Consider the following 25,756-nt stretch of genomic DNA (forward strand, 5'->3'; position numbering starts at 1 on the left):
ACACACTGATCTGTTTTGTATTCATGCCTACTATATTCTGTTGTGCTGAAGCAAAGCAAGAATTTCATTGTCCTATCTGGGATACATGACAATAAACTCTCTTGAATCTTGAATGTTGAATCTGTAGTTCCTTCCTTCCTACACAGAGTTCAGAATGTAGTTGTCAACATTGCAGCACATCAGCTGGAATTTTTTTTGAAGTGTAGTGGAATAAAACTTCCTTAAGAAAAATAAAACGCCAAGTGTGGTCCCTTGCCAGGTATGTCGAGCGTGCGGAGAATATGTACATTGAAAGGTTTGGTGAGAGCTCAGCACTCGACTGGTCGTGTCTGCAAGAGCTGAAGTGGTTGGAGCATTGGATTCAAAGGGGGAGAGAGCCTCGCACTTTAAAGTGCCGCCGAGAGTAAGCTGCAGCGTTTTTAATGTGGTATCAGTGAGTGAGGGGAGAGCAGTGCACTCGAGCATGCCTCGCTCCGCCGTTCCAGTCGCCCTGTGACAGCTCTACTGCAAACTCTTTCAAGAAGATACTCCTTTCATTGGCGAGAGCTTTCTTTGTACTTGTGGGATTATTATTTGTTTTCCTTTTTTTTTTTCCTTCTCTCTCTCGCTCAACCCTCCCCGCTTCGTCAAAGGAAGAATTACAACCAAAAACTCCAAATGCTTTTCTCGGCGAGGAAGCGAAGGAGAAACTATTAAAGCAGCTGCTGAAAATGGGCAAGCTTCAATCAAAACATGGTAGGGGAATTAAAACTCATCCCACGGCCGCCCGCATACATACATACATACATACATACATACATACACACATACATACATACATACACGTGGGGTCTGTCTGTCTGTCTGTTCGCAAGGAGGGTGGGTTTCTAATTTAGAGATCGGCTCATTTGTAAATGAAACGGGCCACCTTCACTAACTTTTATTTTATTTTTTTACATGGCTCGTTTGAAACTGGCAGCCTGCAAGCGGAGGGAGAATCCCGAAGGTGAGATATTTCCCTTTTAACGATTTTATTGACCAATTCATCTAGATGGGAATAAAACTCTTAGTTTGATACATCAAATTGATTTCACCATCGCCCTTTTAAAATGTTTTTTTTTAAATTAAAAAAACCTTCTTTCGCGTTCTTGCAAATGTATTTCTTGCACCAGTTTCACCGGGTTTAACTCTGCTTATGTGTGTGTGTGTGCAGGAGACAGCTTCGTGGTGAACGCCTATCTGAACCGCCAGGGTTTGGAAGAGTATGAGGGGCAGAGAGGTTCGAGCCTGGTCCCGGAGCAAGCGAAGCAGCGCGGATGCAGACCCCTCTCCACGGTAATAGCCCCAGCAAATACACCCATCCATCCACATGTGTACACATGACTCTAATACACCCACCCCACAGCAATGCAGTACACACACACACACCGGGGCCCGGACATGCATTGTTTGTTGTTGCAAATTCCACTTTTTCCATCTGCGTTTTTTAATTTATTGCAAATGTTTTTTTTAATTAGCAAACCTCGTCTCTGCTAGTCACGTTTTAACTGGGATACACTTCGCCATCTCCGCGTCTTCCAACCTGCCTCTCTCTCTCTCTCTCTCTGCGGAGCATCCGTTCCCCTCGGCTTCCAGCTTTATCCCCCCCCCCCCCCCCCCCCCCCCCCCCCCCAACCCCAACATCCATCTCCAATGATTGCGAGTGGCTTTTTCCTTCCTATCTGTTTATTATTATTTGTTGTTCTGGGCTGGACTTGTGTGCGGGAACAAGGGAGAGCAGCCCCGAGGTGAATCTGGGAGCCAGCACCCATCTAGATCAAACCGATCTCGCTATATATATATATATAGATATATATATTCACGTTCTGCCTTCCAGGCATGTTTTCAGATGCAGACACTCTTTGGAACATCGATCCAGTCTAAAGAAACAATTGTCCCAATGGGAATTATTAGCTCCGTCTATTAAGAACCAAATTTGAATGATTTCGACATTCACCGAAATTAAGTCTGTCCCGACTCCTAAATCACCTAATTTGTAGGGATTCGCTTGGAACAAGAAGAGGTTCCATTTAGGTAGAGCAGTGGTTACATTATTGGACTCGCAGCTTAGAGCTCTGGACCATCCGTCCAGTTCAAATACCAGCATAGTGGCTGGGGAGTTAACGTTAAATAATGACATTACATGAAAGCTCGGCTTAGTACATGTAACGGCGAGGCTAGCAGATTCATTGATTTGCTCAGCGCTGTTCTCCGGGGAAGAATATCTGCCATTCCTCTCTGGTCTGCCCTTTTGTCAGCCAAACCAATTCTTAATTACCCCTTCAGTTCAGCAGCGAATAGGCCGAGATAATCGATGCTTGCATAGCCAGTGATACCCATGTCCTGTGTCTGTGTGAACAAATGGAAATCTGTTGCAAGCACGGATTAAACTTTCCATTCGATTTCCATACCAAAGCAGCATTGTATGTGAGGCTTTGCCACTGTATCAGAATAGGACATGGAACTGCACAGTGCAGGAACAGGCCCTTCGGCCCACACGTTTCTGCTGTGTCTGATGGCCAAATTAAATTAACCCCTTCGACGGCACGCGATTCATCCATATTTATGTCCCTATCTGAAAGGCTCTTGAATGCCATTATAGTATCGGCTGCCTCCATCACCAGCCCAGGAGGTGGACACCTATCATTCGGTGTTAAATAAAACTTATCCGGCACATTTCATTTAAACTTCCCCCTCTGACGTGAAAGTTATACCCTCTAGTATTTGACATTTGATCCTGGGGATAAAATATTCTTAACTGTCCCTTCTATCTGTGCCCCTCATAATGTTATTTATCAGGTCACCCCTCAACTTCCGACGTGCTAGAGAAAACAATCTAAGTTTGTCCAACCTCTCCTTGAAGCTATTCTCCTCTAATCCAGGCAGCATCCTGTTGAACTACATTTGCATCCTCTCCAAATCCTTCCTGTAATGAGGCAATCAAAGATTTATCAAGCTGCAATTTGACTTCCTGACATACTCGATGCCCTGACCAATGAAGGCAAACATACCGCTCTATCCACCTGTGGTTGGCCCTCTCAGGCAGCTATGGACTTAGAAACATAGAAAATAGGTGCAGGAGTAGGACATTTGGCCCTTCGAGCCTGCACCGCCATTCAATATGATCATGGCTGATCATCCAACTCAGTATCCTGTACCTGCCTTCTCTCCATACCCCCTGATCCCTTTAGCCACAAGGGCCACATCTAACTCCCTCTTAAATATAGCCAATGAACTGGCCTCAACTACCTTCTGTGGCAGAGAATTCCACAGATTCACCACTCTCTGTGTGAAAAATGTTTTTCTCATCTCGGTCCTAAAAGACTTCCCCCTTATCCTTAAACTGTGACCCCCTTGTTCTGGACTTCCCCAACATCGGGAACAATCTTCCTGCATCTAGCCTGTCCAACCCCTTAAGAATTTAAGAATTTAGACCGTGCGATCCCTCTATACATCAATGTGGTTAAGGGTCTCGCCATTAATTCTATAATATTCCACTAAAGTCATGTAGACAACATCCACTGCTCTAACCTCGTCAAGCAAAATCATTTGCCCTACCTTCACCAACCACTGTAAACAAGTAGAGATTCTATTTGGCTAGTGTAGCGGTTGCATTATTGTATTTGTGGCCAGAACTCTAGACTATTGATCCAGAGATGCAAGTTAAAATACCCCCAGAGTTGCAGAGGAAAATACATCAAACAATTACATTAAGTGTTACTATGAAGCTACCATTTTGATCGTTGTGTATATATACAATCACAACAGAAAATGTAAGCAGTCAGCAGGTCAGGCTACACCTGGGTGAAGAGAAAATGAGTTAATGTTTTGTGCTGAATGTTAACTCTGATTCTCTTGCCACAGATGCAGGCTGACCTGCTGAGTATTTCCAGCATTGTCTGTCCTTATTTTCGATTTTGATCCCCAATTCAAATGGCTAGGTGAAAGGGGAATTAATTAAAGGGACAGGGCAAATGGGCTTCAGCGGAATAATTACAATGCAATTGTTGCTTCTGTGACTGGGTAGTTCCAATAGGAACCAAGGGTCTGAAAGCTTTTGAAAAGTTCAAACGTTACAGGAACAGAATTAGGCCATTTGGCCCATCAAGTCTACCCCACCCATGGCTGATAAATCCCTCCCTCCTAACCCCATTCTCCTCCCTTCTACACCGTACTAATCAAGAATCTATCTATCTGCCTTAAACATATCCATTGACTTGAATTCCACAGCCCTCTGTGGCAATAAATAATGATAATCTTCTCCTTTAGAGTGACTATTCTGAGAAAACGAATCCGAGTGTTCATGAACTAATTAAGAGAAAAGTTTGACTTGATCATGATTGAGGAATTGTATGTGAAAGTTGATATCAGGAATCTGGACCAGGATTGGCCAGCTTAAACCCAATGTGAACACATCATTCCAGGATTTCGTTGCTTCAGGTGTGATAGAATTGGAGGGGCAAGAGGTGGAGGTGTTGCATTGCTAGTCAGGGAAGATATTGCAGCAGTGCTTTGGCAGGATAGATTGGAGGGCTCATCTAGGGAGGCTATTTGGGTGGAACTAAGAAGTGGGAAAAGTGTAGCAACACTTATAGGGGTGTATTATAGACCGCCAAATGGGGATCGAAAATTGGAAGAGCAAATATGTAAGGAGATAGCAGATATTAGTAGTAAGCACAAGGTAGTGATTGTGGGAGATTTCAACTTTCCACACATAGACTGGGAAACATTCTGTAAATGGGCTGGATGGTTTGGAGTTTGTAAAATGTGTGCAGGATAGTTTTTTGCAGCAATACATAGAGGTACCTACTAGAGGAGGGGCAGTGCTGGACCTCCTGTTAGGAAATGAGACGGGACAGGTGGCGGAGGTATGCGTTGGGGAGCACTTCGGGTCCAGTGATCACAATACCATTAGTTTCAATATAATTATGGAGAGGGTCAGAACTGGACCTAGGGTTGAGATTTTTGATTGGAGAAAGGCTAACATTGATGAGATGCGAAATGATTTAAAAGGAGTGAACTGGGACATTTTGTTTTATGGGAAGGATGTAGAAGAGAAATGGAGGACATTTAAAGGGGAAATTTTAAGAGTACAGAATCTTTATGTCCCTGTTTGGTTGAAAGGAAACAGTAAAAATTGGAAAGAGCCCTGGTTTTCAAGGGAAATTGGACATCTTGTTCGGAAAAAGAGAGAGATCTACAATAATTATAGGCAGCATGAAGTAAATGAGGTGCTTGAGGAGTATAAGGAATGTAAAAAGAATCTTAAGAAAGAAATTAGAAAAGCTAAAAGAAGATATGAGGTTGCTTTGGCAAGTAAGGTGAAAGTAAATCCAAAGGGTTTCTACAGCTATATTAATAGCAAAAGGATAACGAAGGATAAAATTGGTCCATTGGAGAGACAGAGTGGACAGCTATCTGCAGAGCCAAAAGAGATGGGGGAGATATTGAACAATTACTTTTCTTCGGTATTCACCAAGGAGAAGGATATTGAATTATGTGAGGTAAGGGAGTGTGTCTGTTTAGTGTTCAGCCATGAGTGAATGGCGGTGCAGGCTCGACGGACCTGGTGGTCTACTCTCGCACCTACTTTCTATGATTCTATGATTCTAAACTAGTAGAGTAGCTATGGATACTATGAGTTTCAAAGTAAAAGAAGTACTGACACTTTTGAAAAATATAAAAGTGGATAAGTCTCCAGGTCCTGATAGGATATTCTCTAGGACATTGAGGGAAGTTAGTGTAGAAATAGCCGGGGCTATGACAGAAATATTTCAAATGTCATTAGAAACAGGAATAGTCCCCGAGGATTGGCGTACTGCGCATGTTGTTCCATTGTTTAAAAAGGGTTCTAAGAGTAAACCTAGCAATTATAGACCTGTTAGTTTGACTTCAGTGGTGGACAAATTAATGGAAAAGATACTTAGAGATAATATATATAAGCATCTGGATAAACAGGGTCTGATTAGGAACAGTCAACATGGATTTGTGCCTGGAAGGTCATGTTTCACTAATCTTCTTGAATTTTTTGAAGAGGTTACTAGGGAAATTGACGAGGGTAAAGCAGTGGATGTTGTCTATATGGACTTTAGTAAGGCCTTTGACAAGGTTCCTCATGGAAGGTTGGTTAAGAAGGTTCAACTGTTGGGTATAAATGCAGGAGTAGCAAGATGGATTCAACAGTGGCTGAATGGGAGACGCCAGAGGGTAATGGTGGATGGCTGTTTGTCGGGTTGGAGGCAGGTGACTAGTGGGGTGCCTCAGGGATCTGTGTTGGGTCCTTTGTTGTTTGTCATGTACATCAATGATCTGGATGAAGGTGTGGTAAATTGGATTAGTAAGTATGCAGATGATACCAAGATAGGGGGTGTTGTGGATAATGAAGAGGATTTCCAAAGTCTACAGAGTGATTTAGGCCATTTGGAAGAATGGGCTGAAAGATGGCAGATGGAGTTTAATGCTGATAAATGTGAGGTGCTACACCTTGGCAGGACAAATCAAAATAGGACGTACATGGTAAATGGTAGAGAATTGAAGAATACAGTTGAACAGAGGGATCTGGGAATAACCGTGCATAGTTCCTTGAAGGTGGAAACTCATATAGATAGGGTGGTAAAGAAAGTTTTTGTTGTGCTAGCCTTTATAAATCAGAGCATTGAGTATAGAAGCTGGGATGTAATGTTAAAATTGTACAAGGCATTGGTGAGACCAAATCTGGAGTATGGTGTACAATTTTGGTCGCCCAATTATAGGAAGGATGTCAACAAAATAGAGAGAGTACAGAGGAGATTTACTAGAATGTTGCCTGGGTTTCAACAACTAAGTTACAGAGAAAGGTTGAATAAGTTAGGTCTTTATTCTCTGGAGCGCAGAAGGTTAAGGGGGGACTTGATAGAGGTCTTTAAAATGATGAGAGGGATAGACAGAGTTGATGTGGACAAGCTTTTCCCTTTGAGAATAGGGAAGATTCAAACAAGAGGACATGACTTCAGAATTAAGGGACAGAAGTTTAGGGGTAACATGAGGGGGAACTTCTTTACTCAGAGAGTGGTAGCGGTGTGGAATGAGCTTCCAGTGGAAGTGGTGGAGGCAGGTTCGTTGGTGTCATTTAAAAATAAATTGGATAGGCATATGGATGAGAAGGGAATGGAGGGTTATGGTATGAGTGCAGGCAGGTGGGACTAAGGGAAAAAAGTTGTTCGGCACGGACTTGTAAGGCCGAGATGGCCTGTTTCCATGCTGTAATTGTTATATGGTTATATGATTATTAACCACACCTACCCCATCTGTAATCTACAATAATTATACAGTAAAATTCCATCCATCTGGTACCCTTGAGATTTTGATCCTGGACTAGCAGATCCTCTGGACTGTTGGATATTATTTCTTGTATATACTGGGCTATTGATTATTATTCCTTATTACTCTGTGCTTTTTTAGATGTTAAACTATATTTCCAGTGAACCAGTTAAATTTAAAGGGAGCGCAGGTACTGGGAGAGTGGCAACCATAATTTGGTGGGTCAAATTCCGCTTCTGATGTGTTCTGTACCTTTTCATACCACTAATTTCCCTCTCCCCTGACTCTCAGTCTGAAGAAGGGTCTTAACCTGAAACGTCACCTATTTCTTTTCTCCAGATGCTGCCTGACCCACTGAGTTACTCTAGCATTTTGTGTCTATATTAGAAACATAGAAAATAGGCCTGTTTCGAGCCTGCACCGCCATTCGATATGATCATGGCTGATCATCCAACTCAGTATCCTGTACCTGCCTTCTCTCCATACCCCCAGATCCCTTTAGCCACAAGGGCCACATCTAACTCCCTCTTTAATCTAGCCAATGAACTGGCCTCAACTACCTTCTGTGGCAGAGAATTCCAGAGATTCACCACTCTGTGTGTAAAAAATGATTTTCTCATCTCGGTCCTAAAAGATTTCCCTCTTATCCTTAAACTGTGACCCCTTGTTCTGGACTTCCCCAATCTTCTTCTACTATTTACTATCTTCAGTATCTGCAGTTCCTTCCTACACATAGGATATTGGAATAGATGGATTAATATGGGTTATTGGATTTTTTGCTGTTCGCTGAAATCAATAGACGCTTAATAATTCTCAAATGCTTCTTTCGATCCAAGTAAGGACTGATTTTGGTCAGATTAACTCTGCATTTGATTTCACGTTGCTCGAATGGCCTCCCCACAGGTTGGCATTCTCAAACAGCAAAACAGTGAATTGTAAATGACAATTTACTGCTGCTGAATCAGTTGTTTACTTATTTTCCAAATAATGGATATCACGGTATGCAGAGTCTTTGTGTGATTGCTTAATAAAGCAACTCGCTTGTCAGCTGATTGACAGGAAAGTGGTAACTTTTAAGCTCTCCTGAGGCAGACCTGATTAATGTGTAATTGCCACAGAGGGGTCAGTGGGAATTCTGAAATGTTCCAGCCAATATCAACCAGGAAGCTGGCATTCCATTAAATATGTAAGATTAGCTTGGAGTTTGGCCAGCAATTTTCTTGGAAATCTTCCTTAATGCTATCTTGTGATTCAAGCCAGAAGAGAAATGCTTGGCATGGGGAAGGCTTGGCCATGCAGTACTTTGGGAGAGGGAGTGTCTGCGTTTATATATTTAAAAAAAAAATCCTTGGTTTAAAGACTTGAAGGTTGAGTTGCAATAGTGGAATTTTTAAATCCTGGTGGTGTCTGAGGCAAGAATTGGAGGACTGCAGACATCTTTATAAATCATTGGTGCAGAATTAGGCCACTCAGCCCATCAAGTTGTCTACTCTGCCATTCAAACTTGGCTGATCTAACTTTCCCTCTCACCAGTTTCTCCTGCCTTCCCCCCGTAACCTATGACATCCTTCCTACTCTGTCAAGAACCTGTCAATCTCCGCTTTAAAAATACCCAAAAACGACCTCCACAGCCTTCTGTGGCAATGAATTCCACAGATTCACCACCCTCTGGTTAAAGAAATTCCTCCTCACCTCCTTTCTAAAGCTATGCCCTTTTATTCTTAGGCTGTGCTTTAGGTCCTAGACTCTCCCAGCAGTGGAAACATCCTCTCCACATCCACTCTATCCCAGCCTTTCACTCTTTGGTAAGTTTCAATGAGATGCCCCATCATCCTTCTAAACTCCAGTGAATGCAGGAACGCTCGTCATATATTAACCCAATCATCCTCGGGATCATTCTCATAAACCTCCTCTGGACCCTTTCCAACGTCAGCACTTCCGTCCTCTGATATGGGGCCCAAATCTGCGTGTTACATTACAAAAATGTGTCGGATTGTAGGATAATTGGTTTCTGTAAAATGTCCTAGGTGTGTAAGATGTGTTTCAGTAGGAAACAGTACAAGCTGTTTCAGTAACTTTAGAGACAGCAGTGTCCTCTTACTGTGGGGAGGCTGCATTGGCCACTTTCTTTCTAAGACAGCTTTGATTTTCTACTTTAAAGTTTCCAAAGTAACTTTTATCTAGTTCTCTAATTGTAACTAATCAGGCCTGCATAATACAGTGTTCCCTAATTCATCAATCAGGTTGTATCCAATTCGTGTTGTAGCAGAGCAAAGGACAAAGGACATGTATTGTCACGTACACCAATTGGTGTAGTGAAATTTGTCTTGCCATGCAGCACACAGATAAAGATTAGACACAACATTAAAGAATTGAACAATAAACATAAAAAACATCCCCCCACAATGGTTCCCATTATGAGGGAAGGCACAAAGTCCAGTCCCCATCCCCGTGTCCACCCATAGTCGGGCCTATTGAGGCCTCCGTAGTCGCCGCTACGACGGCCCGGTGTTCCAGGCGGGTCTCGCCGGGTGATGGTGCTCCGGCGTCGGGAGAACCCACTCAGCGGCTTGGGATACCTGGAGCGGCCGCTTCCTAACTGGAGACCGCGGCTTCCGAAGCCAACAGGAGGAGCTCCACCTCGATGGAGCTCCACCACTGGTGATCTTGCCGAGAGATCCCAGGCTCGCAGTGAAAAGTTCAGCGCCACAGCTGGCCGCTCCACAGACCCGCAGCTCCGCGATGTTTTACTCAGCGGTCTTCAGCTCACCAGAGCTCCAGCGCGGCCACTTGGGCAAGGCATCGCCGCTCCGCTCCGTGATAGCGCTCCAGCGCTGTGCTGCCACCGCCGAAGCCGAGGTTCTGGGCGGTCCCCCGACAGGAAACGCCGCTCCAGGCCCGCTGGTAGGACGGGTCGACGGTGCAGCCCGGAGAAAAGCTGCCTCTCCGACCAGGTAGGGACCCTAGAAAACAGCTGCTTGTATTTTGAAACTTGCCTCTAGGTCGCATGCAATACTAGGTTTTAATTCTAGGTGTAAGGAAACCATTGCTGTCAGATGTTCTTGACCATTTCTCTGGCTCCTAATCATCAGAAACAAGCAGGAGACAGGAGTGGTTAAGGGAAATGCTGATGAAGTCGAGGCATCAGTGTGCACGTGGAATTAAACACAGTGTTGATATGAGAACACCAAGGGACAGATTGCAGCCCAGAAGATTGAGGGAGTCGAGGATTATTCTGAGGACAGCGAAGATTCCAAGTGAGGATGGTCTGGAAGCTATTACGTGTGATTGAATGGAAAGAATACAAGTGCGTGAGTATAGTCTCACTGAGCTGAATGACGTTGGAGACTGAGAATGAGGTCAGTTATGGCAACAGCAGAGAGGTCAAGAAGCATGATGAAGCCTATCTTGTCTTTGTTATCATATCTGAAGCCATATTTGACCTTGATGGGTGCGATTTCCGTATTGTCACATGCATGGATACCTTGTGAGGAGTTTATAGAATGGATTGCTATGGACTTCGGAGACAACCGGCTTGAGCTACTGGGGAGCTCCAGGCCATCTTTTATCACAACTTGCTTTGCTACACAGCTTTCACCATGGGTTGCCTCACACTAGGGAGTGATACTGCTCACAAAGCTCCCATTTACCCAGATCGTTTGCATTGATAACATTGGCTATTTATTGACTGACTCAGCTGAGTCAAAGTGTTGTCCAGCGCTCTGGATAATTGCATTCAAGTTGGCAACAATATAAATGCTCCTTTTAAGAGCCTGACATCTGTGGGTACAATGGTGGCAGAACTGTCTGCATTTTCTAGAAATTTAGTTTGACGTGGCAGTATTAGAATATCAGAGAGTGAAGATGTACTCTGAAAACAGGACTTTGAAGGCAATCTGCACCAATAAATTCTAAGCAGACCACAAACTGCCGGAGGAATTCAGCGGGTCAGGCAGCATCTGTGGAGGAAATGGGCAGACAACATTTTGGGTTGGGACACTTTTGGAAGAAGCATATCGGCTCAGAGCATTGTCCGTCCATTCCCTCCACAGATGCTGCCTGCCCTGCTGAGTTCATCCAACGCTTTGTGTTTTGATCAAGATTCCAGCAACTGTCACTAAAAAATTGTACATCATTGCACACGTTTGGATGATGCTTAAAATGGGATTTAGTGATTGATAAAATAAGTCCTTACTAACCCCACATATTATGTTATTAAAAGAACATTATCCCTTTGAAAATATTTCCTAATTTTTCTTTATATTCCAGTTGTAGGATAGATTTTTTTGTCTTTCAAACTATACTGATGTATATAGAAAATTTGTGTTTTGCAATTTGAGCATATGCAAAAATACTAGTATACGTAACTGAATGATGTAGCGCATTGTAATAAGTTAATAATTTTGTCTTTGAATGATCTGCCATTTATCTGAGCAAGGAGTATCCCTTCTCACTGCCATTTTTTGGTTAAAAAAATCCATCTGCAACTTTGTTTATTACATCCATTCTCCAGCTGATGAAAGGAAAGGGTTATTGCTAGGAGACGATCAGCCATGATCACAATGAATGGCGGTGCTGGCTCGAAGGGCCGAATGGCCTCCTCCTGCACCTATTTTCTATGTTTCTATGAAAGCTATTTAAATGCGAAGAGCAAAATTGTTAGGGATTAAATAGCCTGATATTGTAACGTTAAGCAACAACGACTTTGTTTCTGCTCAAGTACTGTGGGTGCTGTAGAAACAGATGGGGTCAGTGTAGGACCCTTAAACTCTGCCACAAGTGGAGCAGACAGTGCCTGATATTGCAGGTGGGTACGTGGTTTAGAATGCTGTCGATGTACGAGTCAGAGGCTCGTGTTGGTGTCTTGGCCAATATTTACCCCTCAAAAATGCCCATGTGATTCGGCCATTATCACATCACTCACTGTGTGAGAGATCTTGCATCCTAGTCAGTAAAGCATTTTTTAATGTTCAATCACTGTAATACAGCAGACAAGTTCATCCTGCAAACAGCTTTGTGATAACCATCAGATAATCTGTTTGGTGATGGTGGATGGTTCAGTAAGGGCCAGGACACTGAGTGTTTTTTATTCACTGTAATGTTAGTTGGATTACTAATTTCTAAATAGCAAGGTGGCAACTTGTGTAGAAATGAGGGGAGTAAGTAGATGAATGGACGAGAAATGGGAGAAAAAGAAGGAAATACCACCAATGTCTGCTCTGCTCGGCACCGCCAGTTTCCAAAAGATTAAAAACAAATTTCAACATAAGAATTCTGCAAGCAATTGGAGCAGATCAGTAAAATCTTGCTGAACGAGATCCGATATGGTATTTGCATAGACCGATTAGTCTGTACAAAGGCAAGATTTTATCTGTTCCTCCTGACCGTGGCTCTCTGCAGAAGAAATAACTTGCACACTCGTTTTCAGATTTGACTTTGAATTTGGATATTGTTCAAGTCTCAAGCTGTTCCTAATTTTTTTTTTTCTTCTTCAAACCTAGTATAAATGAGGTGACTTTACTGAACTATAATTTCAAAGATTAAAAATGCTCATGTTCTGATGGTAGTTTTTAAACGGGTTGAATGGAAACTTCTCTCCGGCCAGTGACTGAATCACACTTGATTCTGATCAATGGTTCTTTGGCCTTTTAATTAAGCACTACCTCCTGGCTGCCTGCCACCTTTGAGGCTACTGTTGCTTGCTGTTCTCATCAACTAGAGGTTATATGGGAGAATAGTACATAATGGGCTGAATGGCTCCTTCCACCAAAGTTGCGCACCAACTTGTTCAAAGAGGAATCCATCTATTCTCAATCATTTAGTTAGTAGGAAGGAACTGCAGATGCAGCAAAAAAAATGTGTAGGAAAGAACTGCAGTTGCCGACTGAAGAAAGGTCTCAACCCAAAACGCCACCTATTCCTTTTCTCCAGAGATGCTGCCTGATCTGCTGATTTACTCCAGCTTTTTTTTTGTCTATCTTTAATCTCAATCACTTGCTCTTTTCTCAACAGTAGGAGCAGTTTCATTTATGTAATGTATTCATGATGTTGAACAACTCCAATCAAACCTGCCTTAGCCTCCTTAGTTCTAAGGAGAATAATCCCAGTTTTATCCAATCGGTGGAACTATGATCCATCATTGTTGGAACATTCTTCGTAAATTCCTTCAAAACATTCTTAATTCTGGAATGGCTTTAACCCTGATTCCAAAATGGAATATCTGCCTATTTGTTCTCTCAGCCCACTCCACTCTTGAGGGCTGAAGGTAAAAGGCACTGCAAATGGTTGTTTGGGGGGGTTTGGGTTGAAGTTTGCCTTCACCCCACTCCACTCCACTCCAGCTAGTTGCTCATACAACCTTCAAATTTGTTCACAACTCTGCCAGGGAGACTGTTAAGGGCCTGTCCCACTGTACGAGGTAATTCAAGAGATCTCCAGAGTTTAACAAAAAAAAATCAAATTGTGGTAAGCACGTAGAATGTACGTAGCGGGTACGTCGGAGCTCGGGATGTCTCTTAGCGGCTCGTAACGCTAACGGCAGGTACTCGGGAAACGCGGTAAGCTCGTGAAGATTTTTCAACATGTTGAAAAATATCAACGAGAGCCCCGAGTACCTACGAGCGGCTGTTACCGTAATTCTCCGAGTTCGAATCAGGGGAAACTCGAGACTCTTGAATTACCTCGTACAGTGGGACAGGCCCTTAAGCCAGTGTTTTGGTGAAGTACTATCTTAGACTGATGGAAGACCTCTGCACTGACCTGCCAAATCCCAGAGACCTTAGTCAAATTAGGAAGGATTTATGAATACCTTATTGTCAGATGTGACTAGGCACAGGGAAATGCTTTGCTTGCAAACACAATCTATGCACATTTAAGGCTACTGTTGCCTTTAGAAAGCAAATTTTGGTCAAAGTCATTGTTCCAGACTAAGATACGCTGAGCCATTTACAGTGTTACATGATAACACTCTTGCCATAGAGGGAGTAAAGAGAAGGTTCACCAGACTGATTCCTGGGATGTCAGGACTTTCATATGAAGAAAGACTGGATAGACTCGGCTTGTACTCGCTAGAATTTAGAAGATTGAGGGGAGTCTTATAGAAACCTACAAAATTCTTAAGGGGTTGGACAGGCTAGATGCAGGAAGATTGTTCCCGATGTTGGGGAAGTCCAGGACAAGGGGTCACTGTTTAAGGATAAAGGGGAAATCTTTTAGGACCGAGATGAGAAAAACATTTTTCACAGTGGTGAATCTCTGGAATTCTCTGCCACAGAAGGTAGTTGAGGCCAGTTCATTGGCTATATTTAAGAGGGAGTGAGATGTGGCCCTTGTGGCTAAAGGGATCAGGGGGTATGGAGAGAAGGCAGGTACGGGATACTGAGTTGGATGATCAGCCATGATCATATTGAATGGCGGTGCAGGCTCAAAGGGCCGAATGGCCTACTCCTGCAACTATTTTCTATGTTTCTATGTTTCCATAAGGGAATAATGTTTATTGCAAGATAAAGCCAGTAAAGTCCAATTAAGGATAGTCCGAGGATCACTAATGAGGTGGATAGTAGTTCAGGACTGCGCTCTAGTTGAGGTAAGATGATTCAGTTGTCTGTTAACACCTGGCAAGAAACCGTCCCTGAAGTTATGTGTTTTCACACTTCTATACCTTTTGCCCTATGGGAGAAGAGGTAGTGGCCAGGGAGCGACTCATCCTTGCTGTCTTTCAACGATTTGATATGTATGACAATACTCCTACGCCTACAGCTGAATACTGCAGCAGCATCATTTAAAGAACCTGTTAATAGCCCAAAGTTGCAGGTCTTAACTTTTTTGTTTTAAAACTCGGCAAAAATCTTTTTTTAGTTTTATTGGCTAAGCATGGAAACAAGTCCTTCAGCCCACTGTGCCCATGCTGATATATTGATCACCCGTTCTACATTACCCCACTTTCTTTTGCCAGAATAATGATAATCTAAATACCGCTAAAGTGTTTAAGAAGGAACTGCAGATGCTGGAAAATCGAAGGTACACAAAAATGCTGGAGAAACTCAGCGGGTGCAGCAGCATCTATGGAGCGAAGGAAATGGGCAACGTTTCAGGCCGAAACCCTTCAGGTTTCGGCCCGAAACGTTACCTATTTCCTTCGCTCCATAGATGCTGCTGCACCCACTGAGTTTCTCCAGCATTTTTGTGTACCACCCCTAAAGTGTTGCTTGGATCTACTTAATTCTCATCTATGTCTCATGGATAGCATGCTGAACCTCATAACAGAACGTTTTGTCTGTAACTGTTTAATTGTCATAGGAATCATTAATTCTGGATATTCTGAAGGGAGGAGGTTTGAATTATCGTCATTATAAAGTCTGTTTGTCTTGTGGAATTACTGACGTAAATTAGTCCTATTCGGTAACAATAAATCTTCTAAATTAATCTGATTGCTGAGCATAAGAATTTTTATCATCCTATCCCAGTGTGGTTATTTTTCCGGCCCCATTCAAGGATCTCTCAAGGGTAAATTCAGGTCTCTCAAGGGTTGTATTGTTGTCTTTGAGCTAATTTGGGCCAGCTATTCCTTTGCTACAGGGATGGATATAATCACAGAATTAATTATCTTGACAGCATTTTCTCTTTAATACTTGATTGTCAAGTGATAAAACCAAGGTAAATAAACAGAGTTTGGTTAACAAGAAATTGATTCCTGGGATGTCAGGACTTTCATATGAAGAAAGACTGGATAGACTCGGCTTGTACTCGCTAGAATTTAGAAGATTGAGGGGGGATCTTATAGAAACTTACAAAATTCTTAAAGGGTTGGACAGGCTAGATGCAGGAAGATTGTTCCCGATGTTGGGGAAGTCCAGAACAAGGGGTCACAGTTTAAGGATAAGGGGGAAATCTTTTTGGACCGAGATGAGAAAAACATTTTTCACACAGAGAGTGGTGAATCTCTGTAATTCTCTGCCACAGAAGGTAGTTGAGGCCAGTTCATTGGCTATATTTAAGAGGGAGTTAGATGTGACCCTTGTGGCTAAAGGGATCAGGGGGTATGGAGAGAAGGCAGGGATGGGATACTGAGTTGGATGATCAGCCATGATCATATTGAATGGCGGTGCAGGCTCGAAGGGCCGAATGGCCTACTCCTGCACCTATTTTCTATGTTTCTATGGAGGTGCACAGCAAGCAACATCATAATCTATTGAAAAGCTTAATACCCTGTTACATTTGACTTGCAAATTTGGAATTCTTTAATTTCCAGTGGAATCCAAATAGCTGATCAGGTGAAAACATTTACCTCAACTACCAACAGTTAGTAAATCTGATATGTAACCAGTTCTTGAATAGAATGCTAAGGATGCACTTTGGGATATGGATATCCGTGAACATTGATCACTACAGAATATTTACAATACCTGAGGCGGCCTTTTGACACTCTGTGAACAAGCCAGTTGGGAAAGAGTCATCCAGTCTAATCCCATTTTGGTCCTGCAGCTCATGGCTCTTCAAGTACACATAATACTTTGGACTATATTTAGGGTTTCCACTTTTAAGGAGGAAACTTCTAGAATGGAAAAGAAAAAGCTCCTTCCTCAAATTATCTTCGAATCTGTGGTCCTGACCTTTAATCCCGCTGTTAAGAAAAACAATTTCTTCCATTGACTCCATCTAGGCGCCTCAATTAAGTGTTGACTTGATCTTCTGTTCCAAAGAAAACCCAACCCCAGATTCATCCAGTCCTTCCTCATACCTATTACATTCCAGTCCTGGGAACATTTCTGTAATTGTCTTCTGCACCCTTGCCAAGGCATGCCTATCTGTCAGATTGACCGATTAAGAATTGTTCGAGCTATGTCTTAACTGGTGTCACATACAATTTTAATTATAATGTCTGCCCATGTTTTTATCATTTGTAATTTGTTATTATATCTATGAAAAATGTGAAGAACATAACTCATAACTTTCAGTCAATGTTCATAGTTATAGAAGCAGAATTGGACCATTTGGCCCATCAAATCTACCCCACCATTTAATAATGGCTGATCTATCTTTCCCTATCATTATCCTGCATTCTGCCCATAACCCCTGACAACCTTACTAATCAAAAATCTATCAATTTCTGCCATAAAAATATCCATTGACCTGGCCTCCGCAGCCTTCTGTGGCAATTAATTCTACAGATTCACCACCCTGTGACTAGATACATTTCTGCTCATCTGCTTTCTAAAGGTAGTAATGCATGATGAAGTGTCTGCATCCTGTCAAAGAGTCAGCACAGGCATGATGGGCAGAATAGCCTTGTGTTGTAAATTTCTATGATTGTTTGAAAAACAGAGGGAACTTGTGTAACAGGGAGAGGTTGAATGACACAAAATGATGGCTATGGTGATTAAGATCAAAGAGAACAAACAGTAGGATGATTCAGAACAAAGGAAAGAGTAAAAAACAGCTCGGGGAACTGTGAGATACAATCTAAACTGAAAGAAGCTTGACAAACTGGGTATGTGACAGTTGAATTCAAAACCGCCAGGTAATCAGTCTTTCCAGTTTGCTGTAGAAACCAATAATTCTGGCACTTTTTTGTCTCTGTGCAGTTGCTGCTTGACCTGCTGGGTATTTCCTGCTTTTGAGTTAGATTTCCAGCAACTACCATGTTCTGCATTTCTCCATTCTAGTGATTTGTTTTCCCTCTGTCCTCGTTCATCTTGTCCTCTTTCCATCGCCAGACAGATCGGATGTAATTAACAAACCTTCAATAGACACAAAAAGGTGGAGTAACTCGGCGGGACGGGCAGCATCTCTGGAGAGAAGGAACGGGTGACGTTTTGAGCCGAGACCTTTCGTCACCCACTTTAGCAATCACTGCTGTCTGTCTCTCTTTATCTCCATTCTCCCACATTCTGTACATTCCCGTTGTTCATTCCATCCCTTCTCTGAAACTTGAGATGTTTTCTCACTTTTCATTGTATGAAAGGTCATCATGGTGAAAAATGTTACTGCTGCTTTCTTTCCACTGGTGATGCCTGACCAGGATGTTCTGTTTTTATGATATTCCCGCTATTGAGGGAGTGCAGCGTAGGTTTACAAGGTTAATTCCCGGGATGGCGGGACTGTCAATATGCTGAGAGAATGGAGCGGCTAGGCTTGTATACTCTGGAATTTAGAAGGATGAGATGGGATCTTATTGAAACATGTAAGATTATTAATGGTTTGGACACGCTAGAGCAAGGAAACATGTTCCCGATGTTGGGGGAGTCCAGAACCAGGGGCCACAGTTTAAGAATAAGGGGTAAGCCATTTAGGACGGAGACGAGGAAACACTTTTTCTCACAGAGAGTTGTGAGTCTGTGGAATTCTCCGCCTCAGAGGGCGGTGGAGGCCGGTCTTCTGGATACTTTCAAGAGAGAGCTAGATGGGGATCTTAAAGATGGCGGAGTCGGGGGATATGATGAGAAGGCAGGAACGGGGTACTGATTGGGGATGATCAGCCATGATCACATTGGCTCGTAGGGCCGAATGGCCTACTCCTGCAACTATAGTCTATTGTCTATTGTCAATTGATAGCTAATGGCCCACAACAAAAGCATGATCAATGATATTACCTTTCGTCGTACGTTTGGTTAAGGGCACAACATTGATGAGGATGGCCGGATGTTGTTTAGTATAATATTGTCACTTGTAGAAAGGTACAATTGAAAAGCAAATCTCCTCTACTCTTCATTAAACTCGTACTGTGGGAACTCTTTTTAGTTTTTGGTTTAAGAGTTACAGCGCGGAAACGGGCCCACTGAGTACGCGCCGACCAATGATCACCTGTACACGAGTTCTAGCCTACACCTTGTGGACAATTTACGGAAGCCAATTAACTTATAAACCTGCATGTCTTTGGAATGGAGGAGGAAACCGGAGAAAGCTGACGTGGTCACAGGGAGAATGTGCAAACTCCGTACAGGTAGCACCCATAGCCAGGATCTAACCCAGGTCTCATGAGCTGTAAGGCAGCAATTCCACTGCTGTGCCACTGTGCTGCCCCAATATTGCTGCATTTTTGAGATACAGCATGGAAACAGGCCCTTCAGCCTACTGAGTCCATGCTGACCAATGAACACCCATTCACACTAGTTCTACTCCCACTTTCGCACCAACTCCCTAGAAATCCGTGGGATCTCTCTCATCAGCTGAGAAATAGATGAGGTATTTGGTGTGCACTTAACTTCAGATCTGAATGAAGATACCTCCTAAGCACAGCACTCTGTGTATTACGAATAAGATTTGGGGCTCCTATCCTGGGAATGGGACTTAAACCGATGATCTTACAATTGTACATGCTTCAGTTGTGAGTTTGCTAATCTCCTTGGAATTGGCAGAACATTTGTACAGGATAGGGTTTATTATTTATCCTGCATTTTTTAATATCAGCAACATGTTCTGTCGGTGCTTCGTATGGCTTAAAAAAAAAGACACGCGATTGTGTTGGGAGATATCCCAACTTGGTTAGATGGTTGGATTTTGTGAAGAATCTAGAGTTGGAGAGATAAATTAGAAGCTTAAGGCGAGGATTCCAGAGTTTAGGATGCTTTCAATTGAAAATTTGCCCACGAATGTTAAAATTGGAAGAGAATAATTGTGTGTTTTGGGCTGGAAGAAATTAATCAGAAATCATTGTAGGTCAGTAACCACAGGAGTTCCAGATGAATTGAACAATCTGGATATACGGAGAAGAAACTCGTTGGTGTTTTACATGCACTGCTCTTGTGTTTCAGTGTCAGTGAAGAGTCTGTTCTGTCTATACAATTTAGGCTTGTTTTGTTCAGTTCATCAGTGGGGCAGTAAACTTGGGAAAATAATCCATTGTTCCTGTTGTGCAGAAAAGTTTCTTCATTTTGTTAACTGCAGTTTCTTAGTTCCTTTTTCTGAATTGTGCATCTGTTCAATAGTTGGCATTGTTCCATGCAACTTGCATACATTATTGGAAAAATAATTACTGTCCAATTTAATTACTGCCTACTTTAATCTTCCCCTGGCTGGACAAAAAAACTTCCTTTTGAGCTTTTTTATCTTGTGCGATTATGCCTTCTGGTTGTACACAATCGACCACTTATATGCAATGTTTGTGCAACTGTTACTTCATAAATAACGTCATTAAATTGCATGTATTTAACTCACCAGATGTAAAGGTACTTGCGTTAATAAATTAAAAAACATAACAAAACTTGTGTTTCTTATCTCCACCACTTTGTCCTGTAATATATTTTTTTATTAAAGGTAATCAATTACAATGCTTCAAACAACTTTATGTCAAATTAATTCAATTTGCATTAAGTAAAACACTAGTAATACTTATCTACTGTTTTTTTAGAAATAATGATAGAGAAAGAATAGAGGAAGAATAAATCATTAAGAGAGTGATTAAATAATAATTTGATTATATAGGAAAGAAAAGAGAAACGAAAAAAAAAAAAAAAAAAAAAAAAAAAAAAAAAAAAACATTTTTAGTAACCACAATATGTATTATTAATAACACTACTACAAGTGATAGTATCAATAAAGACATATATGTAATTCCAATATAAAAATGAATTATTCTCACCAAATCCCGCAGGGTGCACGTCGAGCTGTGTTGCCAAGAACAGCTACTTCTCTAAATACTGTATATATGGAGACCATATCTGTTCAAAAGAATTATACTTGTCCAATAGGACAAATCTAATTCTTTCCAGATGTAACGTCTCCATCATCTCTGTTGCCCACATTTTGGTTGTGGGGGATAATGTTCCCTTCCAAAATTTCAATATGATTTTTTTTCCAATTATTAAACAGTAATCAAAGAAATTTCTTTGATTTACTGTAAGTGATAGATGTAAATCCGGAATTCCAAATATTATTAGCTTTGGGTTAGGGTCCAATTTAACTTTGATGACTTCAGAAATAACTTTAAAGATTTCTGTCCAGTAATAATTCAATTTAGGACATGTAACGAAACTATGTATTAAATTTGCCTCTGCTTTCTTGCACTTATCACAAATAGCGGAGAGATTCGGAAAAATACTATTTAATTTAGTTTTCGAATAATGTAACCTATATAATACTTTAAATTGTATCAGTATATGTCTGGCGTTTAATGAACACCGGTGTATTCGTTGTAGACTTTCTTCCCAGTTTTCTTTTGTTATAGCCAATCCCATTTCATTTTCCCATGCTTGACGATATACTTCCGTTATTGGATTCTCCTTATCCAAAATGATGTTATATATATAGGCTATTAATTTTTCTGTATTTGGATATAAATTAAACAGATCATCTAACAATCCTGCTTCTTTATTTTTATAATCTTGTGTATTGGATTTAATATAATCTCTAATTTGTAAATACCTAAACAAATGTTGTGGAGACAATCCATAAATATCTTGTAACTCCTGGAATAAAAGAAATTTTCCTTTTCTATACAGATGTTCTATCCTTGTAATTCCTAAATCATCCCATTGTTTAAACCCCCCATCTAATATAGCAGGTTTAAACGATGGATTATTCATAATTGGTAATCTAAATGAGAGATTATCCAAGTGTAGAGTCTTAACTATTTGTTTCCAAATACGTCTATTATTATATATTATTAGGTTGTCTTTATAATATTTTTTTTGTACTTCCGTTGGTGCAAAAATTATCGAACCTACATTGAAAGGTAGACAGTCCTCCTTTTCTATATTTAACCATGTCGGTTCATGATCCATATTTACCCACCAGAAATTCATATTCTTAATCTGAACAGCCCAAAAATAATATAAAAAGTTTGGAAGTGCTAATCCTCCATTTATCTTAGCTTTACATAGATGTTTTTTATTTATTCTGTGATTTTTATAATCCCAAATAAAGCTATTGACAATATTATCAATTTTTTAAAAAAAGTTTTCGGAAGAAAAAAAGGAATAGCCTGAAACAAATATAACAACTGCGGTAGAAATACCATCTTTATGGCACTTATTCTACCAATCATGGATATAGGCAGTGTTTTCCAATATAAAATATTTTTTCTAAGTTTATCTAATAGTTGAGGATAGTTGGATTTTATTAATGCGTTATGAGTTTTAGTTACGTTAATCCCTAAATATTTAAGTTTGTCTGTAACTACTTTTAATGGGTATTGTTGTAATGTATTAAGATTTATTCCTGTTATTGGCATAATCTCGCTTTTATCCCAATTAATCCTATACCCAGAAAATGCACCAAACTTAGTTATAATGTTTAGCAGGTTGGGAATACTAATTTCCGGTTTTGTAATATAAATCAAAACATCATCTGCATATAAAGAAATTTTATTAATTGTTGTATCAGTATTATAGCCATATATTTCAGGTTCAGATCTAATTTTTTCCGCCAATGGTTCTATCACCAATGCGAACAATAAGGGTGATAACGGACATCCCTGTCTGCATCCCCTAGAGAGTTTAAATTTGGCTGATAAAATTTGGTTAGTCAAAATTCTTGCCATAGGATTCGAGTATAAAATTCTTACCCATTTACAAAATCTATCCCCCAATTGAAACTTTTCCATTATATTAAATAAATACATCCATTCCACCTGATCAAACGCTTTTTCTGCATCTAGTGATATAACCGCTAGTTCCGTATCTCGTATTCTTTTTGAATATATAATATTAAACAAACGTCTGAGATTATGGGATGAGTAACGTTTTGGGATAAAACCTGTTTGATCATAATGTATTAATTTAGAGATCACTAAACTTAATCTCCTAGATAAGACCTTAGTTAATATTTTTTGGTCTGTATTTAAAAGGGCAATCGCTCTATATGATCCAGGATCTTCCAAATCCTTATCTACTTTAGGGATGAGTGTAATTGTGGATTCATTTAAAGATTCTGGTAATTTTCCTTGGTCATATGCATATCTATACATTATTTGTAATCTTGGGGAAATCAGATCTTGAAATTTTTTATAAAATTCTGCACTCAGGCCATCTGGGCCCGCTGCTTTTCCGTTCTTAAGCGAACTAATTGATTCTATAATATCTTTTACTGTTATTTCAGCATTTAACAATTCTCTACCTTCCTGATCTAAGCTATTGATTTGACATTCTTGTAAAAATATTTCCATACTATCTGTTTGTCCTGTTAGTTTTGACGAATAAAGGTTTTTATAATATTGTAAAAATCTATCATTAATATCTTTTGGAGTAATTAATATATTTCCATACTCAGATCTAATTCCGTGTATCATCTTCTCATCTTCTAATTTTCTAAGCTGTCGTGCTAGTAATTTTTGTGGCTTATCTCCAAATTCAAAATACACTTGCTTAGTTTGTTGAAAAAGTTTAATCACTTGATTAGAATATATTTTATTTAATCTATATTTTACTGATGCAATTTTATTACTTAACTCTTTGGAAGGCTGTTTTATATTTTCATTATCTAGACGTTTTATCTCATTTTCTAAATTTTGTTCTATTTTTCGATTTTCTTTATTGAGATGTGCTTGTGCGGATATTATTGCGCCACGCATGAATGCCTTAAATGTGTCCCAAAATAGTGATGGAGAAGTTTCAGGATTATCATTAGTTTCAAAAAATAATTTAATCTGATCCATCACATATTTACAACAGTCATTGTCCTTTAATATCTGAGGGTTAAATCTCCAGGTAGTAGATTTATTAGATATATCTTTTAATTTTATCTTAAATGTTAATGGCGCATGATCCGAGATGATAATATTATGATATTTTGCATCATACGTAAAGGGAAGTAATTTAGAATCTATTAAAAAATAATCTATCCTCGAATAGGTTCCATGTACGGGCGAGAAAAAAGAATATTCTCGTCCGGATGGGTTATCTAACCTCCAGATGTCTTTAATATTAGATGTATTGATAAAAGCATTTATGAATTTACTTGATTTCGAGGCAGCTTTCCTTTTTGCGGATGATCTATCTAGATAATTATCTAAAGTACAATTTAAATCACCTCCAATTATTAAATTGTGTTGAGTGGATATAGGAATATTATTAAATATTTTCTTAAAAAATAATGGATTATCAAAATTAGGGGCATATATATTCATTAAAATTACCTTTTTTGAATATAATTCCCCTGTAATTATTACATATCTGCCTTCTTTATCCTCTATAATAGAACTTTGTATGAAAGGTATACCTTTGCGAATAATTATTGCAACTCCTCTAGATTTATGAATAAATGTAGAATGATACACCTTAGAAATCCATTTAGCTGTTAATCTATGTTGAGCATCTTTTTTAAGATGAGTCTCTTGAAGGAAAATGACATCTGTCTTCAATCTGTTCAACTGAGCTAATACCTTTCCCCTTTTAATTGGTTCATTAATGCCTTTTACATTCCAACTGCAGAAGGTTACTCCATCACCCCCAGTCTTCACCTTTATATCATGCATTTTACTATTAGGGCGGCTTTTTTTGGAGTAGCCTTCTTGACTCACCCAGCTCCCCGTTGCACCCGGACATCAATCCAATGAGAATTTCTTTCCACCTTAATCCACATCTATGTCTTCTTAAACTAAATACACAATATCCTTCACATCTACATTCAAATAATATATAATATAAGATCAATAAAAAACAAAAACAATAAGAAATATCAATAATAAAAAAAAAGTAAAGGGTGTTAATAGGGTGCTCAGAAAAAAAAGAAACTACACTTGTATAGTGTGTAGTATGTGAAGGTGAAAGCCACACTAACGTGGCCATTAATCTACAGACTTCCGTTTTTTTAATAAAAAAAAGATGTTGATTATACCAGCTCCTATCTCAAATGCTATATATATTGGGGTGGGGTACTAACTTTATATACTTAGTACTTAGTAATTATTTCTATTATTCATATTACTATTTGCTAATTACTAATATCAATTGTATTTAATACTATAATATGTAATACTATTATCATGGAATAATTAAATATTTTCTAATAATTAATACAGAACTACTATTAAATGCCCATTATTCCACTTCCTTCTAAGTGAGTATTTCATAACCACAGGTCGATGATAAAAGTTCAGTCCTCTCCTTCCACTTTGACTTGGCTCTTTTATAGTTTTAATGCACGTGGAAAGAAAATATGCTCTCCCCCCCAAAGGTTAATCTGTTAATAGTGTTAAATACTATGAAGGGATTGAAACGTGGTAACTTTATTGGGATATATTTGAGAAGGGGATGAGGGTATTTTTTGCAAGCAGTTCGGTAATTGGATTCCACAGCTGCTCCACATAAAGATCAAAGAGCCTTGAGAGGAGAATTATTCCGGGTTACTCCATCACTTGAATGGCAGTGTCCAGCCAGAACCATCTGCTCCACCTTCTGATCCAGAAAGTTTAAATTAAAAGCATTAAGTTGAATGGAGGAGGGAGTTGTATGTATCATTTTTTTTTTTTAAAGATTAGTTCTCGTCTGATTTTTTTTTTTAA

General features: G+C 40.0%; 1 protein-coding gene across 7 annotated transcripts in view; it reads left to right on the plus strand.

Annotated features, from left to right (window-relative positions):
• Positions 1–185: 185 nt before the first annotated feature.
• The window catches only part of nkd2 (NKD inhibitor of WNT signaling pathway 2), a 154,062-nt gene continuing 128,491 nt past the window's right edge, over positions 186–25,756 (plus strand). The window contains exons 1-3 of one of the 7 annotated variants that reach the window (XM_033016681.1): positions 186–735; positions 959–985; positions 1,193–1,314. In XM_033016681.1, coding sequence (XP_032872572.1) covers positions 711–735; positions 959–985; positions 1,193–1,314 — 174 coding nt within the window. In that variant the 5' untranslated portion in view covers positions 186–710. The remainder of the gene's footprint in view (positions 736–958; positions 986–1,192; positions 1,315–25,756) is intronic. The other 6 variants (XM_033016646.1, XM_033016670.1, XM_033016674.1 and 3 more) reach the window with 6 other exon arrangements.

Source organism: Amblyraja radiata, chromosome 2 (assembly GCF_010909765.2).
Source record: "Amblyraja radiata isolate CabotCenter1 chromosome 2, sAmbRad1.1.pri, whole genome shotgun sequence".
Classification (NCBI taxonomy): Eukaryota; Metazoa; Chordata; class Chondrichthyes; order Rajiformes; family Rajidae; genus Amblyraja; species Amblyraja radiata.